Below are 17221 nucleotides of genomic sequence, written 5' to 3' on the forward strand. Positions count from 1 at the left end.
TCAAAAGGCAGAAACAGGGCTGTAGAAGAGGTTAAGTGGGCTCAGAAAGCAAGGTGGGACAGAAAGCTTGCCCAAGGGCCCCCTTCTCCCCGAGCAGCCCGCAGACACCTGAAGATTCATTTGTTCATTCCTTCTCTAGGAAGCCCTGTGCTAGGCGCAGGGATGGTTTAGGCAGTAATGCAAAGATGGTTCAGGCGGTAACGTGAGCGATGGAGAGCGGCAGATGAAGCTTCGCTCGCTCACTCGCCTGCTGCTCACCTCCTGCTGTGCAGCCTGGTTCCTAACAGGCCGCGGACAGGTACCAGTCCGCAGCCCAGGGGTTGGGGACCCCTGTCTTAAAAGGATGTCTGCCGATCTCCAATGTCCACCCCTGTCCGTGTTCAGCAAAAGTTATTCCAATTCAGCCTTTACTCAATCTCTCTATTTACTCCATTACCACCATAGTAATGGAGCTATGCTGGGTGTTGTGGGGCACTAATGATCCAGTTCTTGCCCTCAGAGGATTTTTATTAATAATAACAACAATTGCAGCAAACACTTAGATAATGCTTATTTAGGCTAGGCACTGTTCTAAGTGCTTTGCACATATTAACGCATCCAATCCTCACAACAGCTCTATGAGAGAGGTATTATTACTACCCTCATTTAACTGAGCCGTAGAAAAGTCAAGTAATTCATCTGAGATTTCACACACACTAGTAAGGGCAAGGTCAGAATCGGCACCCAAGAAGTGGCTCCAGGGGCCACCATGCTCTTGAACTTTGGCCTTAAGACAGTGGGATTCACTTGAATGACTAGACCAATACTTGATTCCCCTACCCACATCCCAACCATCATCAGGGTGTTGGAAAAAACACGGACTTTGAAGTTAGGCATGGGGTTAAGTCCAGGCCTGACAGCAGTACTTCCCAGCCTCAGTTTTCATGTCTCTAAAATGGTCATAATAAAAACTGGGCTATTTTCAGATTAAATGAAATAACATATACATAGTTGGCCTTTAGTAAACACTAATTCACTTCCCATTGTCAAACCTAGCTCCTTCTTCCTGGCTCAGTGCAGTGTCTATGCAGCCACTTTCTGCCCATTCGCCACTGGGAGAGAGATGCAAGGAGGAAAGGGAGGGAATGAAGAGAAGGAGCAATGGTTTCACTTCTTTTGCTGGCACTTCACTCTCTGAAACTTTGGATATGTCCCTGGAGACTCCTAAAGGTCTGCTCTGTCCTGCATTTGCAGGAGACATTTTTCTAACTTAGAATTTAGACCAGAAAGGTGAATGGGAGGTTGCTGAACCAAAAAAACATACACAGGGCAAATGGTCAGTAATTTGTACTATTTCATCAGACAACTGAGAAAAAGAAGAAAGAGAAAATGTATTGACATTTGTTCTAAATGCTCACATATAAAGATTTTACTTGACCTTGTGTTTTCAGAAACACTCCAGACATATTGAATAAACTCCTGGAGTTTAGAATAAAAAAAGGATTGACTGTGGTGTGTGTGTTTGGGAGTGAGAGTGCAGGGATGGGAGTAATTCAGGAAAAAAAAAAAAGTATCAGGTTTAAAGCACTTGTTTTCCCATTCTCTCTTCCCATTCTCTGGAAGGTAGGGTTCACAGTGAGACACTGTGTAGCCTTAGATGCTTCTCCTGGGAAGGTATGCCCAAACCACCCCCAACCTCATTCTATTGAAAATCACTGATTTTAAAGCTCTTGTTTGAAAAAGGACTTTCAGATCAAAAGACTGCTATGATCATATGTTAATATTTATGTAGTAAAAATTATGTGCTAATGAGAACAATTCTTCTAGTGATTTATTAATAAACAATAGAATTTTAAGCAGAAACTACTGACATTTCATTATATACATCTTTTAAAGTAAAAAGAAAAAACTTCTAATGATACCTTGTAATGGTAAGACTGAAAAGATGGTTTTATGAATTTTATTTGTAGCATTGTAATAGATACCTCTTCAGAAGGCTATATATGTCAATACAAAGCGAGAATCTGAAGATGTTTCTACCCTGATCAATAATCCTATTCACAGGGAATTATCCTAAGGAAGTTATTCAACAGAAATAAAAGGGATATAGAAAAGGACTATCATTATAGAATCACCTGTTACAACCAGAACAAGGAAACAATCTAACCATCCTCTGACAGGCATCCATTGCATCCCGTACATTTTTCTGCTGTATTGCTCATCACATCGGAATGATCTGTTTGACAACTCTCCCCCCACTAGACACTAAGCTCTGTAACGGGCTGTCTCTGTCTAGATTTTTTTGAAAAATTAAAGTACTACTTTATTAAATGAGTTATTTTATATAATATGAACATCAATATAATTACAATTGTAAAAAATTTTTTATAACAAGGATGAACTGATTTTCAGATTTCCAAATCAGAGTCAACTGTACATTTACACAGAACTGTCTTTGCGTGAAGTCCAAAAAGGAACAGCATAAACATGAGGGTTTCTGTAGCCCCTTTATTTTTGCTGATCAACGGTTTGTTAGAAAAGCAGCTGCAGGTTTTTACCTAAGGTCTGAGACATTACATAATAAAGGTAGATTGTAGGAATTAAGAACAGATATCAAAATATTTGTAATATAATGTTAAGTAAAAATAACACAATATGTACGCTAGAACTGAAACTGTAATATATATACATGTGGAAATGATTATACAAAAATGAAAATAATTATACTGGGATGGAGGAATCATTGGAAAACTTTTAAATTACTTTAATATTCTTTAAAGTTGTTGTTTTAGTGCCTCTGAAATGTAAAAAGAAGGAAAATACGTGATGTTATATACACCAAACATGATTTCAGGGTAGGGACGAAATGACAATAATAAAGCTTGAGGAGCCACCCCCGGCTCACTCCCAGGCACACAGATTTCTTTCTTTGGTCAAGGGTAGAAACACCCAAAATACTCATATATCATAGGTAACATAATCCTATTTTTAGTAAAAACCTGAAACAAAGGCAATATGTTTTTAAAAGATGGGGGAAAGTCCTCTAAAGCAATCCCTCTTCTGGACAGTGAATTTGCTGGTTACTAACAGCAGGGGGTGCCAAAGGGATCGCTATTGCTCCCAGGAGATGGCCAGGAGTGGGACTGTCACGGCCTCTGTTAGAAGACCTTAAGCTGAGAAAACGCTGCAGGTTTTCCCCTAACAACCAGGACATATGTGTAAGACTCAGGTGCTCTACAGATGTTAATGGACAAAAACTACATTTTTATTTTAACTAACTTCTAACTGATATTTAGCATCTTCTTGAATTATGAATGCGGTCAACAAACCACAGTCATATGAGCAGTACTGGTGACTCTGTCATGAACAGAAACCACAGATACCATCACAGCACATTACAATTGTTGCAGATTTCTCAAATATCATTTACACTTACCACTACTTTGAAACAAGACATCAGGAGTTACTGTTAGATCTGCCTCTGGATCTTGTCATTTAATGTATTAATAAAGCCAGTACATATGACTATATCACAAATTTGTTTAATAATTTGATAACTATTTAAATATAATGGAATTCTTTCATACTCCAGTGAATTTTACTCTCTGCATTTACAAACACTTTTCTGAGAAGGGCTTCTGTAGGCTTTACCAGACTACCAAAGGCACAGGAAAGATTAAGAACCTCTGCTCAGTCTAATGGAAGGCAACTAAGAAGAAAAATCAAGTTTGATTTGAACAAAGTTGGAGAGAAAAAGAAGTATTTTAAGTCACAAAAGAGAAGTGGCTGCAATGCACATTTTCAGTTTGGATTCCTTAATGAGAAAGAGGGAAACCCCAAATTTGTCCTTCATAGGCCCCAAAGTACCCCAGTATTTCCAGAGGTCTGGTTCCTAGACATGACATTCAAGATATACCTAATACAATTTGCTACTGCAAAGCAGTCTGCATTTAGTCTAGGTGCAGAGGCATAGAATACAATGCAAATGTTGCCCCCAACATCTCTCTGAAAGTAATCATTACATGTTGACTCTCCAGATACCAAATATCATTCATTTGATGAACAAAGCCAAAATCAAATCCAAAATACTAGAAGGTAGAGGTGAGATACTGAGATAAGTAACAGAGTCAATACTTACATTCGAACAAAGAGCGACTCTTTGGATGTCAGACCAGGAGATGAATACTTTTCAACCAAGGCCAAAGTACTGAAGCCAAACTTATGAATGGGCTCGTTGGAATCCAGTGGGGGGAAATCTGTGTCAACCTCCCCATCATCCTCGGCAATATGCAGGCAGTAGGCACTGACATTGTCACTGTAAGAAAAAACAAAAAGGTAAGTGAACACCAAGGTGAGGGAGGGATGCAGAGACCAGAAGCTATGGTGTACAGCAAACTGGGTAAAACTACTGTTTTACCAAAACTACTGTTTTACCAAAAACTACTGTTTTTTACCCCAAAGCCTGGTGATACAGTTAGATCTCCCAAACCCTACTTCATTTGATAAAGAGAAAACAGATGGCAGCGCAAAGGGGGAGAAAAACAATGTGAAAGGAGAATATTTATACTGCTCTATTCTTTCAACAAATATTTACTGAGCACCTGTTAATAGATAAGACCCAGAACTTAACCCCTTTGATCAAAGATGAGATTGAGTATCAGCCCTCAAAGGAAGCTTAGAGTAGAGCAAAGGGAAAAAGTAAGCACTACATTAGCTATAATATTTATGAATGTAAATAAAATAAATATCATAAAAGAGAGACAAAACTATAAAGGAGGAAACAATTATTTGGAGGGAATCAGAGGCCTTTGATTTATGTTCAGGATTAAGAAAATATCTATGCTCTAGATCAGAAGAAGAACTCAAGGTAGCCAAGACAATCTTTACAGTTCTCCTTTCTCTGAAGAGTATCAGGCTCACTTGACAGGATCTGATTCCAAACACCAAGGACACTTAACAGAGTAAAAGCAAATGACACAATTCATCCTGACGCAGATACCTAGCCTTCTCAGCTACTTCTGGACTTGTCTCACTTCCCCAGAACGTCCAGTCAGTACTCCCAGATTCCAGCTTTGCCCAATTTAGAATTAACACTCCTTCTCCTTTGGGGGAAATAAAAAAGTCAATTTGCTGAAAAAGGGTGGGAAACTATACTAACATAAAGAAAATGTAAAACTGAAATCAACTTAAACACTTTAAAATACCCTGCACCAAAGTTGAATTGTGAAACTGCAAATCTGCTAGCATTCAGAAGCAGGAACCTAATAGTTCACAAGGAGGTAGGATTCTAAATTCTGTAGCTTAAATTTGCAGTTTTAATTATATGATTGATGCTTAAATTAATTAATTGCAAAGTGTATGCTAATTGTTTAATTGGTTGCTTGATCTATATAGATCATTTTTTGAATTAAATGAGTTGATTTACAAAGTTTATTGATTGGATGTGACAATGAATTATTTCACTGACTACCTGATTTGCAATTTTCCCAATTAATTCACAAATCTTTAGCTGCAACTCTGCTTATTGAGAGCGAGCCTACTTCAGGTGATCTATACTCAGTCTGTCATGACTAAGAGATATTTATTATATAAAATAGGTAATAAGGACAGATTAAAATTAATGGGAACTATAAATTTACTAAATGGATGGATCACAAGAAAGTAATCTGTCTATGTTTGTCACTATAAATTTCATGTATTTGCAATGCTGTTAAGAAACTTAAAATTCATCTCTGAATGGTATGGGAAACTTACCAATCTTTGCAAAAGGTTACCAGCTTCAACACAAAACACTTGTAGAAGGAGAAGAAAGCCCTTCAGATGAGGAAAATATCATGGTGTAGTAGCTAAGGGCTTTGTGTCCAAAGGGACTTGAGTTCAACCTAAGCCCCATTGCTCATGGACTACGTGATTTCAGAGAATATGCTTCGTTCCCTTCGGATTCCAATTCTACAGAAAGGGTACAATCACCTAGAGGGGGTTTTGAAGTTTTGATGAGATAATATATGTAGTGCCTAGCATATAACAGAGGTAAAAAAATAAATGGTAGTAACTATAATAAAGTCAGATGGAAAATAACTTCTATAGTTAGGTCAACCCTTAAAGACAAATGGTGGATGCATATTAGAGCAACAAAGCAACTATGAAAGTGAGCAACATGTTCTATGTGCAAACATCTGTAACTGGAGTGAACATGTCCACCATGCTCCAGCCTTGGGGCCACTGAGCCTCCGGGATTTTATGAGCAGGGCAGACACTGATGAAGCAAGCAATGGACAGCACAGATTATTTACTGCCGTGTAAATCATCCTGAGGAATGTCTGTGAATCCCTAGCACCACAGAGGTTTCAAGGGCAAATAATAAGTCTATTGATCAAAGCAGAAAGCCAAACAGTGGTATCAGAAGAATTCTGCTTTGATTGTCACAGGATGCCCCCAAATCTCCTCGAAACAAACTCAGCAAATGTCACAGCCTAAGCTCTGAAAGCCAAAAGACTCAATGTGCCAAGTGCTATTATTCCCCCCAGTTCTTAAATATAAAGTGTGATATCATTTATTCATTCAAAAAACATTTGTAAAGTGCCTACGCTGTGCTGTAGCCTGTCCTGAGCACCGGGAACACAGCAAAGAGAAGAGTGAATAATCCACTCTTTGTTATACAAACTAACGGAAGTCTTTTCTGGGTCTTCAGTAAAGTTTAGCAGTAAACAGTGCTCCACCCCCTATCAACCCTTAATTGAACATCTAAGGGGAAAAAGATGACTAAAATTCCATATTCTATGCATGGATATTGGTTCCTTTGTGCCTTTATAGGGGAATCGTTAATAAAAGAAGCTACTGTGATATTCTGACTTCTAAAACTGCTTCAGGACTCCAAATTAGTACTAGTAAAACAGCCATTAGTATCATTAGCTACATTTATTGAGTACCACGTGCCAGACACTGTGCACAGTGGTTTAGACACATAAGCTCCCTGCATCTTCCCATCAGCTCTGTGAGTCCTTTATTATTATTTCTATTCTACAAATTACAAAACTGAGGCTCAATGAGGTTACTCTTACATGCAAGATTAAACAGCATGTAAGTTATAGAGCTGAGATTCAAACCCAGGCAGTCAAGAGCCCTCACTCCTGACTCCCATCTACTCCTCTGCCTAAGCCATGGTGTGTCAAGATTTCCCAAGGTCCTTGGGAACCTACAATCGTATGGAAATGCTACATATGCTAAAAAGGAGAAGGAAACCACGACATATTATTTATAAAAAATTAGAAGCTTAGAGAGATTTATTTCAACGACATATTATTTATAAAAAATTAGAAGCTTAGAGAAATTTATTTCAATCTCCTCGCTTTTACAAATGGGGAATAGATACCTAGAAAAGCAGAATAAGGTGCCCATGATCACCTAGTTAAATGGTGGCAAAGCTGGTTTTCAGAGAACTCAGGTTTCCTTACTTCTCTTCCATTACTCTTTGATCAAATCAGAAATTGGTGGCATTTTGAAATGGGGAGAGAAAAAAGGGGCAGCTGTGGTCCCTGACTCAGAAATTGGCCAAATACAGACACCTAGAGCTTCCAAAACAACAAAAACGGGGTGCCTCTTCATGACAGTTTGTTGGAAGGAGGACGGGTTTTGCAGTGAGATCTGGTTTTAATGCCAACACAACCACAAACCAGCTATGTGACCAAATCTGTCTGAGCTCCATTTTCTTACCCATGAAAGGCTTTCCTTGATTTCTTTAGGAGAATCATTTGGATCTCTAGGAGAATCCAACTGATTCTCCTCTGTGTTCTTACAGAACTTGGTTGATATTTCTGCATATAACTTACCACACTGCTCTTTTTCTTATTTATGCATCTATGTTCTCCTAAAGAGCAGGGATTCTTCTACTATCTCTGTATCTTCACTGAAGAGTAAAATGGCTGGCATTTAGAACAAATATTTGTTGAATGAATGAATATATGAATGTGTAGACTGAATCACTCTACCCATGAAAAAAACATAGAGGGTATTATTAATGATGTGTGTGTTAACGAGAAGAGGAGAAGTAATAAGCTTTTCTTTTTCTTTTTCTGGCTTGTCACATTGATACCTGTTAGCCAAGTGGGGCTTTCAAGGCAATGCACATGTATCAGAGATAGCAATTCAAGACAAGGGAAGAAGGCCCAGGACAAAGTGAAAATGAAAGAGGCATTCTTACAGTTCACCAAGATATGAGCACTGGCATCTCAGTTTTTTAAGGAGAAAACAATAAGAAATTATTACAATTATATAAAAATGTTCAATTACATACATATAAAAAGATTAGAAGAAAAGGGACCAAAAAGTTCATAAAGATTATATTTACATTAAAGCAATGAGCACTTTTTTCTTTCTAAATTTCTGTACTTTCCAGATGTCCCATAATAGGTATGTATAACTTTCATTTTCCTTTCTTTATAAAATATTTAATTAAATTTTTGATAAGTGTAATATTAATACATTCTTACTGTAGACAATTTAGAAATATGGAACAGTACAAAGAAGTCTGGGAAATCTCTCACCCCACTACACAGAGAAAATCACTTGTCCTAGAGACTCTGAGCATGGCCTGCCTGATTGGTAAGTGTGCTCATTTTCTCTACTAGGTTCTGGAATTATGGAAGAAATAACCATAACTACTGCATAAGGGTCTTATAAGGATTAAATGACATAATTAACTTCACAGTGCCTGGAATGAAGAAGGATTCTCATTTTGCCAAAATTTCTTCTACCACTTTTAAGCTTCTGATTACAAAGAAGCAGAATTAACTATCTAACAGAAGCATGGTGGATAGCAATGAGACAGAGAAACCTAAAAGTCCTGTTTGTGAGTCACTACCAGAGAGAGAAGAATGATCAAAGCGCTAACAAACAAGTACAGGACAACTGGATCCACAAGAAGAGGCTTAATTTTAGAGCTGGGTTGGCATGGAAGGAGCAGGCCCTTTTAGGTACCATGGAGTTTGTAAGAGGACTGGAAGTTTAAGAAATGAGTGGATGCAAAATGGAGCCTGCTGCCAAAGAGAGATCCTTTTGGGGGAGACATAGAGATCTCCAAAGCTTTAATGAGTACAATTAACTGAATTTCCCTTATTCATATTTCATCAAATAAAGCTAAATTTCTTCATTAGAAAAATTTATTGCATTGAATTGTTGACCAATATTCATTTTATGTTCAAAGGCCAGTATGGCTTTTATGAAGAGACAGAAGCCTATAGCCCATAAATAGATGGTATTTAATTCATATATGAAAATTCAGGAGCATTCCAGGAAGCATCCCAGATTTCTACCAAATGTGATCTGACATGTTCATTTCTTATCTTCAGAAAATGCAAAACACACTAAAGTATGAACACAAGAGAGATTAATGCTTATTGTTTTTTTAATGAAAAATAAAAGAATGCATGATTCTGAAATGTCCAGAATGCTCATTACATGAGCTTTGCTGCTTATTTTGGTGACAAGCAATATTAAGAGCGTGTCAGGCATTAGTAAGAGAAAGCTCCTGATGGTTGCAGCTCAGAAGTTCATCTCTTTGAAGTCAGAGAAAAGATTTTTAAGACTCCCAAGATTTCCTTTTCTCTAAAACACACCCCCCCATAAATGGAAAGTAAAACTGATAAATAACATCATAACGTTTGTCAAGCCACAGCAACCTCAGACAGGAATAGTTAAATCTAAATTTCCTGGTAAAGTTCTAGGGAGAAAATGTCCACTAATTTTTAGGTGGAAGCAAGACCTTCATATTGTTCTGAGCTCCTGTTAGGACAGTTTCTATTGCTACGTCTTCAAGTTCCCTGACCACAGCATGCTTCCTCCTGCCACAGCATCACTGCCACACAGTGCCATCTGCCAGGAGCCTTCCCCTGCCAAATGCCCCTGGCATCACTTTCTGAGGGAATTCCTCCCTGGTTCCCAGGTGAGGCTCTCACAAATGGCATTCCTTCCCTGCAGAGCACTTAACTCAGCTTCTAAGCAAACATTATTTGGCTTAATTATCTGCCCATTTCCCTCACTAGGTTGTAGAATTCATGAAAGAGAAACTATGTCTTGTTCCCCTCACCACTGTACACCCAGCAAAATGCCTGGTACATAGCAAACACTCAATAAATATTTACTGAATGCATGAATGAATACAAATGATAAGTGAAATGAGCCAGTTACAAAATGCTATTACACTTGATAATTTCTTCTTCCCCACCAAACTGTAAATTTTTTGAGAGCAGCAATTGCGTTTCTCTTGTTCTCCATTTTATCCTCGATACCCAGGGCCTGGAACTCCATAAATATTTGCTGAATGAAGAAATGATGAGGGACTTAAGTCTTTGAGATTAAGCAGGATATCAAAAGAAGAGTGAGAAAGGCATTTCTAAGGAAACAGCAAAAGCAGACATGGTGCGTGTCAAGAAGCTGCCAGTTAAAGAATGTGATGCATTAGAATGTACGGGAGCATACCTGGGGGTCAGATGGGAAGGGCACCTTAGGCTGTATTATTTAGGTAAATGGTTCTCAATGATGACTCTAAGGAGTATAAATTAGAAGCAGCAACCTAGAAATGGGAGAAGAGTAGACAGCGGCAGGCATGCAGACAGCAAAAAAAAAAAAAAAAAGTGGGGGTGGTGGTGGCGGTGTGGGGAGTATAAAGAATTCAAATTGCAAAGCTGTCAGAAAACGTATAATGTAAAGTCAAATGTTCCTAGATACTTTCATAAGCCCACAAGAGCATCACTGTATCATAGCATGGTACAATTACTTGAGTCATCAAGAAAGGGCTAAATTATGCTACTATTGCTGAACTAATACTAGTATTCATTGCAGTAGTAGCTGCTGGAGTTATAGTATTTAGCAGCAACAGAAACAAACATTTACTGAGCACTTGCCATGTATTTTCTCATTTTATTTTCATAACTACCCTGATAGGAAGTTTCTATCCTCATTTTACACATGAGAAAAATGGAATACATGGGCTGAAGTAATTCATCCAAGATCACCCTAATGGTTAGTGCCAGAATGCAAACCCAGACTATGACTTTGAATCCCACACTCTTAACCACTATGTTACATACTGATTAAGAAGGCAGAGGAAAATGTTAACACATGTTAGTGAGCTTCTATGAAATATTACAAAAATAAAGAAACCTCGATACTGAATGAGATAAACCTCAACTATCTAGGCGGTCCACCAAGTTTCCCAAGGGCTCCATGAGAATGAAGTGAATCCACAGTGAAATCCACTGCATGGCTATATCATGTGCTGGCATACTCTACAGCTGCACTTTCCAAACATGTGGCTACTGAGTCCTTGAAATGTGGCTAGTCTGAATTGAGATGTGCTGTAAATAGCAAATAAACACTGGATTTTGAATATGTGACGAAAAAAACAGAACATTACAAATCTCATTAATAATTTTTATATCAATTACATGTTGAAATGATAATATTTAGGATATAATGGGTTAGATAAAATATATTATGAAAATTAATTTCACTTGTTTTTTGGAAATGTTTAAATATGTGATTACTAGAAAACTTAAAATTGTAAATGTGGCTTACATTTGTAGCTTGTATTATGCATTTTTTCCGGCTTTATTAAAATATAATTGACATAGAGCATTGTGTAGGTTTAAAGTGTTGATATGATACACTTACATATTACCAAATGATTACTACCAAGTAGTATCAGCCAATACCTCCATCACAGTGAGAACATCTGGCAACCTTAGCAACTTTTCAAATGCACTGTACTCTGATCCCAAGAACTTATAACTGAAAGTTTATAACCTCTGACCAACACTTCCCCATTCCACCCACACCCTAGGCCCTGGTAATCACCATTCTAACCTCTGTTTCTATGTGTCCGCTTTTTTAGATTCCACATATAAGTGATATCATACAGTATTTGTCTTTCTCTGTCTGACTTACCTCACTTAGCATCACGTCCTCAAGGTCCATCTATGTTGTTGAAAATAGCAGGATTTCCTTCTTTCTCATGGCTGAGTAATATTCCATTGTGTGTATATATACACCATTATCATCTTTATCCATTCATCCATAGATGAACAGTTAGGTTGTTTCCATATCTTGGCTATTGTGAATAATGCTGCAATGAACTTGGGAGTGCAGGTATCTCTTTGCAATCTTGTTTGCATTTCCTATGGATACATACCCAGAAGTGGGATTGCTAGATCATATGGCAGTTCTATTTTTAATTTTTTGAGGAACCTCCATACTGTTTTCCATAGTGCCTGTATCAATTTCCATTCCTACCAACAGTGCACAAGGGTTCCCTTTTCTCCACGTCCTCGCCAACACTTGTTATATCTTGTCTTCTTGATGATAGTCATTCTAACAGGTGTGAAGTGATTGCATTGCATTTCATTTGGACAGCACTGCTCTATAGCCATAAACTTCCACTCACTGAGCACTGCGATAATCTCCAAAGTATACTACACCAGCTTTGTATACCACAGCAAAATTCTTCAGGTTTTTAGTATCAGTACTTCACCTGTCAGTAGCCTAATGAAGATCAATAGTAAATAAGACACCAGTGAAATATGTTGAATGTCTAAGGGACACCTGAAAAGAAGGAAAGGAATGGCTATTCCAGTGTACAATGGAGTCATAACACACGACTGAAATCTCTGCATAAAAATTAGGACTAGTCGGGGCTTCCCTGGTGGCACAGTGGTTAAGAATCCGCCTGCCAAGGCAGGGGACAAGGGTTCGAGCCCTGGTCCGGGAATATCCCACATGCGGCAGAGGAACTAAGGCCGTGAGCCACAACTACTGAGCCCTCGTGCCACAACTACTAAAGCCTGTGCACCTAGAGTCCGTGCTCCACAACAAGAGAAGCCACCTCAATGAGAAGCCCACGCACCACAATGAAGAGTAGCCCCTGCTCACTGCAACTAGAGAAAGCCTGTGCATAGCAACGAAGACCCAATGCAGCCAAAAATAATAATAATAAAATAAATAAAAATTTATTAAAAAAAAATTAGGACTAGTCAAAATTATTCTTAAAAATCCCTTAAATTATCTATGAAGTAAAATAAATGTGGTTTTCTGTCAAGAAGAAGTGCATACCTCCCATCTCAAGTTCTTGACAAGGTAAAACCTCACTGAATTTTATTTTTTTCTCTTTTACAAATGGGTGTTCCTAAAAAGATAGTGTTTCACCCTTGAACCTGGTGGAAAAATATAAATTAAGGAATGTTTTAAAAAATCTTACAGGTCAGAAATAGATGCACACAAATATAGTCAACTGATCTTTGACAAAGGAGCAAAGGCAACTCAATGGAGAAAGGATGGTTTTTTCAACTGGATATTAAGAAGAAACAAAAAAGAAAAGAAAAAGAAAGAAATCTAGACACAGACCTTACACATTTCACAAAAATTAACTCTAAATGGATCAGAGACCTAAATGTAAAGCACAAAACTATGACACTTCTAGAAAATAACATAGGAGAAAAAGTAGGCAACCTTAGGTTTGGTGATGACTTTTTAGCTATAACACCAAAAGCACAATCTATGAAAAAAACTGGTAAGCTGGAGTTCATTAACATTAAAAACTTCAGCTCTGCTAAAAATGCTGTTAAGAGAATAAAAACATGAGCAGACACCAAAAACAACGGGAACTAAGAACCTGCAGCCTGTGAAAAAGAGATCCCAAACACAGCAAGTTAAGCAAAATGAAAAGACAGAGAAACACACAGCAGGTGAAGGAGCAAGGTAAAAACCACCAGACCAAACAAATGAAGAGGAAATAGGCAGTCTACCTGAAAAAGAATTCAGAGTAATGACAGTAAAGACGATCCAAAATCTTGGAAACAGAATGGAGAAAATACAAGAAACGTTTAACAAGGACCTAGAAGAACTAAAAAGCGAACAAACCATGATGAACAACACAATAAATGAAATTAAAAATTCTCTAGAAGGAATCCATAGCAGAATAACTGAGGCAGAAGAATGGATAAGTGACCTGGAAGATAAAATATTGGAAATAACGACTGCAGAGCAGAATAAAGAAAAAAGAATGAAAAGATTTGAGGACAGTCTTAGAGACCTCTGGGACAACATTAAACACACGATAATTCGAATTATAGGGGTCCCAGAGAAGAAGAGAAAAAGAAAGGGTCTGAGAAAATATTTGAAGAGATTATAGTTGAAAACTTCCCTGACATGGGAAAGGAAACAGTCACCCAACTCCACGAAGGACAGAGAGTCCCATACAGGATAAACCCTAGAAAAACATAGCAAGACACATATTAATCAAACTACCGAAGATTAAATACAAAGAAAAAATAATAAAAGCAGCAAGGGAAAAACAACAAATAACATACAAGGGAATCCCCATAAGGTTAACAGCTGATCTTTCAGCAGAAACTCTGCAAGCCAGAAGGGAGTGGCAGGACACATTTAAAGTGATGAAAGGGAAAAACCTACAACCAAGATTACCCTACCCAGCAAGGATCCCATTCAGATTCCACGAGGAAATTAAAACGTTTACAGACAAGCAAAAGCTAAGAGAATTCAGCACCACCAAACCAGCTTTACAACAAATGCTAAAGGAACTTCTCTAGGCAGCAAACACAAGAGAAGGAAAAGACCTACAATAACAAACCCAAAACAATTAAGAAAATGGTAACAGGAACATACATATTGATAACTACCTTAAATGTAAATGGATTAAATGCTCCAACCAAAGGACACAGACTGGCTGAATGGGTACAAAAACAAGACCCATATATACGCTGTCTACAAGAGACCCACTTCAGACCTAGGGACACATACAGACTGAAAGTGAGGGGATGGAAAAAGATATGCCATGCAAATGGAAATCAAAAAGAAAGCTGCAGTAGCAATTCTCATATCAGACAAAATAGATTTTAAAATAAAGACTATTACAAGAGACAAAGAAGGACACTACATAATGATCAAGGGATCAATCCAAGAAGAAGATATAACAACTGTAAATACTTATGCACCCAACATAGGAGCACCTCAATACATAAGGCAAATGCTAACAGCTGTAAAAAGGGAAACTGACAGTAACACAATCATAGAAGGGGACTTTAACACCCCACTTTCACCAATGGACAGATCATCCAAAATGAAAATAAAAAAGGAAACACAAGCTTTAAATGACACATTAAACAAGATGGACTTAATTGATATTTATAGGACATTCCATCCAAAAACAACAGAATACACTTTCTTCTCAAGTGCTCATGGAAGGTTCTCCAAGATAGATCATACCTTGGGTCACAAACCAAGCCTTGGTAAATGTAAGAAAACTGAAATCGTATCAAGTATCATTTCTGACCACAACGCTGTGAGACTAGATATCAATTACAGGAAAAAATCTGTAAAAAATACAAACACATGGAGGCTAAACAATACACTACTTAATAACCAAGAGATCACTGAAGAAATCAAAGAGGAAATCAAAAAATACCTAGAAACAAATGACAATGAAAACACGATGACCCAAAACCTATGGGATGCAGCAAAAGCAGTTCTAAGAGGGAAGTTTATAGCAATACAATCCTACCTCAAGAAACAGAAACATCTCAAATAAACAACCCAACCTTACACCTAAAGCAATTAGAGAAAGAAGAACAAAAAACCCCCCAAAGTTAGCAGAAGGAAAGAAATCATAAAGATCAGATCAGAAATAAATGAAAAAGAAATGAAGGAAACAATAGCAAAGATCAATAAAACTAAAAGCTGGTTCTTTGAGAAGATAAACAAAATTGATAAACTGCTTGCCAGACTCATCAAGAAAGAAAGGGAGAACACTCAAATCAATAGAATTAGAAATGAAAAAGAAGTAACAACTGACACTGCAGAAATACAAAGGATCATGAGAGATTACTACAAGCAACTATATGCCAATAAAATGGACAAATTCTTAGAAAAGCACAACCTTCCGAGACTGAACTAGGAAGAAATAGAAAATATAAACAGACCAATCACAAGCACTGAAATTGAGACTGTGATTAAAAATCTTCCAACAAACAAAAGTCCAGGCCCAGATGGCTTCACAGGCGAATTCTATCAAACATTTAGAGAAGAGCTAACACCTATCCTTCTCAAACTCTTCCAAAATATAGCAGAGGGAGGAACACTCCCAAACTCATTCTACAAGGCCACCATCACCCTGATACCAAAACCAGACAAAGATGTCCCAAAAAAAGAAAACTACAGGCCAATATCACTGATGAACATAGATGCAAAAATCCTCAACAAAATACTAGCAAACAGAATCCAACAGCACATTAAAAGGATCATACACCATGATCAAGTGGGGTTTATCCCAGGAATGCAAGGATTCTTCAATATACGCAAATCAATCAATGTGATACACCATATTAACAAACTGAAGGAGGAAAACCATACGATCATCTCAATAGATGCAGAAAAAGCTTTCGACAAAATTCAACACCCATTTATGATAAAAACCCTCCAGAAAGTAGGCAGAGAGGGAACTTACCTCAACATAATAAAGGTCATATATGACAAACCCACAGCAAACATCGTTCTCAATGGTGGAAAACTGAAACCATTTCCACTAAGATCAGGAACAAGACAAGGCTGCGCACTGTCACCACTATTATTCAACATAGTTTTGGAAGTTTTAGCCACAGCAATCAGAGAAGAAAAAGAAATAAAAGGAATCCAAATCAGAAAAGAAGAAGTAAAGCTGTCACTGTTTGCAGATGACATGATACTATACATAGAGAATCCTAAAGATGCTACCAGAAAACTACTAGAGCTAATCAATGAATTTGGTAAAGTAGCAGGATACAAAATTAATGCACAGAAATCTCTTGCATTCCTATACACCAACAACGAAAAATCAGAAAGAGAAATTAAGGAATGGTCCCATTTACCAATGCAACAGAAAGAATAAAATACCTAGGAATAAACCTACCTAAGGAGACAAAAGACCTGTATGCAGAAAACTACAAAACACTGATGAAAGAAATTAAAGATGATACAAACAGATGGAGAGATATACCATGTTCTTGGATTGGAAGAATCAACATTGTGAAAATGACTATACTACCCAAAGCAATCTACAGGTTCAATGCAATCCCTATCAAACTACCAATGGCATTTTTCACAGAACTAGAAGAAAACATTTCACAATTTGTATGGAAACACAAAAGACCCCGAATAGCCAAAGCAATCTTGAGAAAGAAAAACAGAGCTGGAGGAA

At 37.6% G+C, this 17221-nt stretch overlaps 1 protein-coding gene across 18 annotated transcripts in view; it reads right to left on the bottom strand.

The window, feature by feature from the left end:
* MAPKAP1 (MAPK associated protein 1) overlaps positions 1-17221 on the bottom strand; it is a 235613-nt gene that overhangs the window by 104498 nt on the left and 113894 nt on the right. For all 18 annotated transcript variants that reach the window (XM_082403308.1, XM_082403292.1, XM_082403298.1 and 15 more), the window contains one exon: positions 4118-4294. In XM_082403308.1, the coding sequence (XP_082259434.1) occupies positions 4118-4294 (177 nt within the window). The remainder of the gene's footprint in view (positions 1-4117; positions 4295-17221) is intronic.

The sequence above is a fragment of the Balaenoptera borealis genome, assembly GCF_965194805.1.
Source record: "Balaenoptera borealis genome assembly, chromosome: 8".
Lineage (NCBI taxonomy): Eukaryota > Metazoa > Chordata > Mammalia > Artiodactyla > Balaenopteridae > Balaenoptera > Balaenoptera borealis.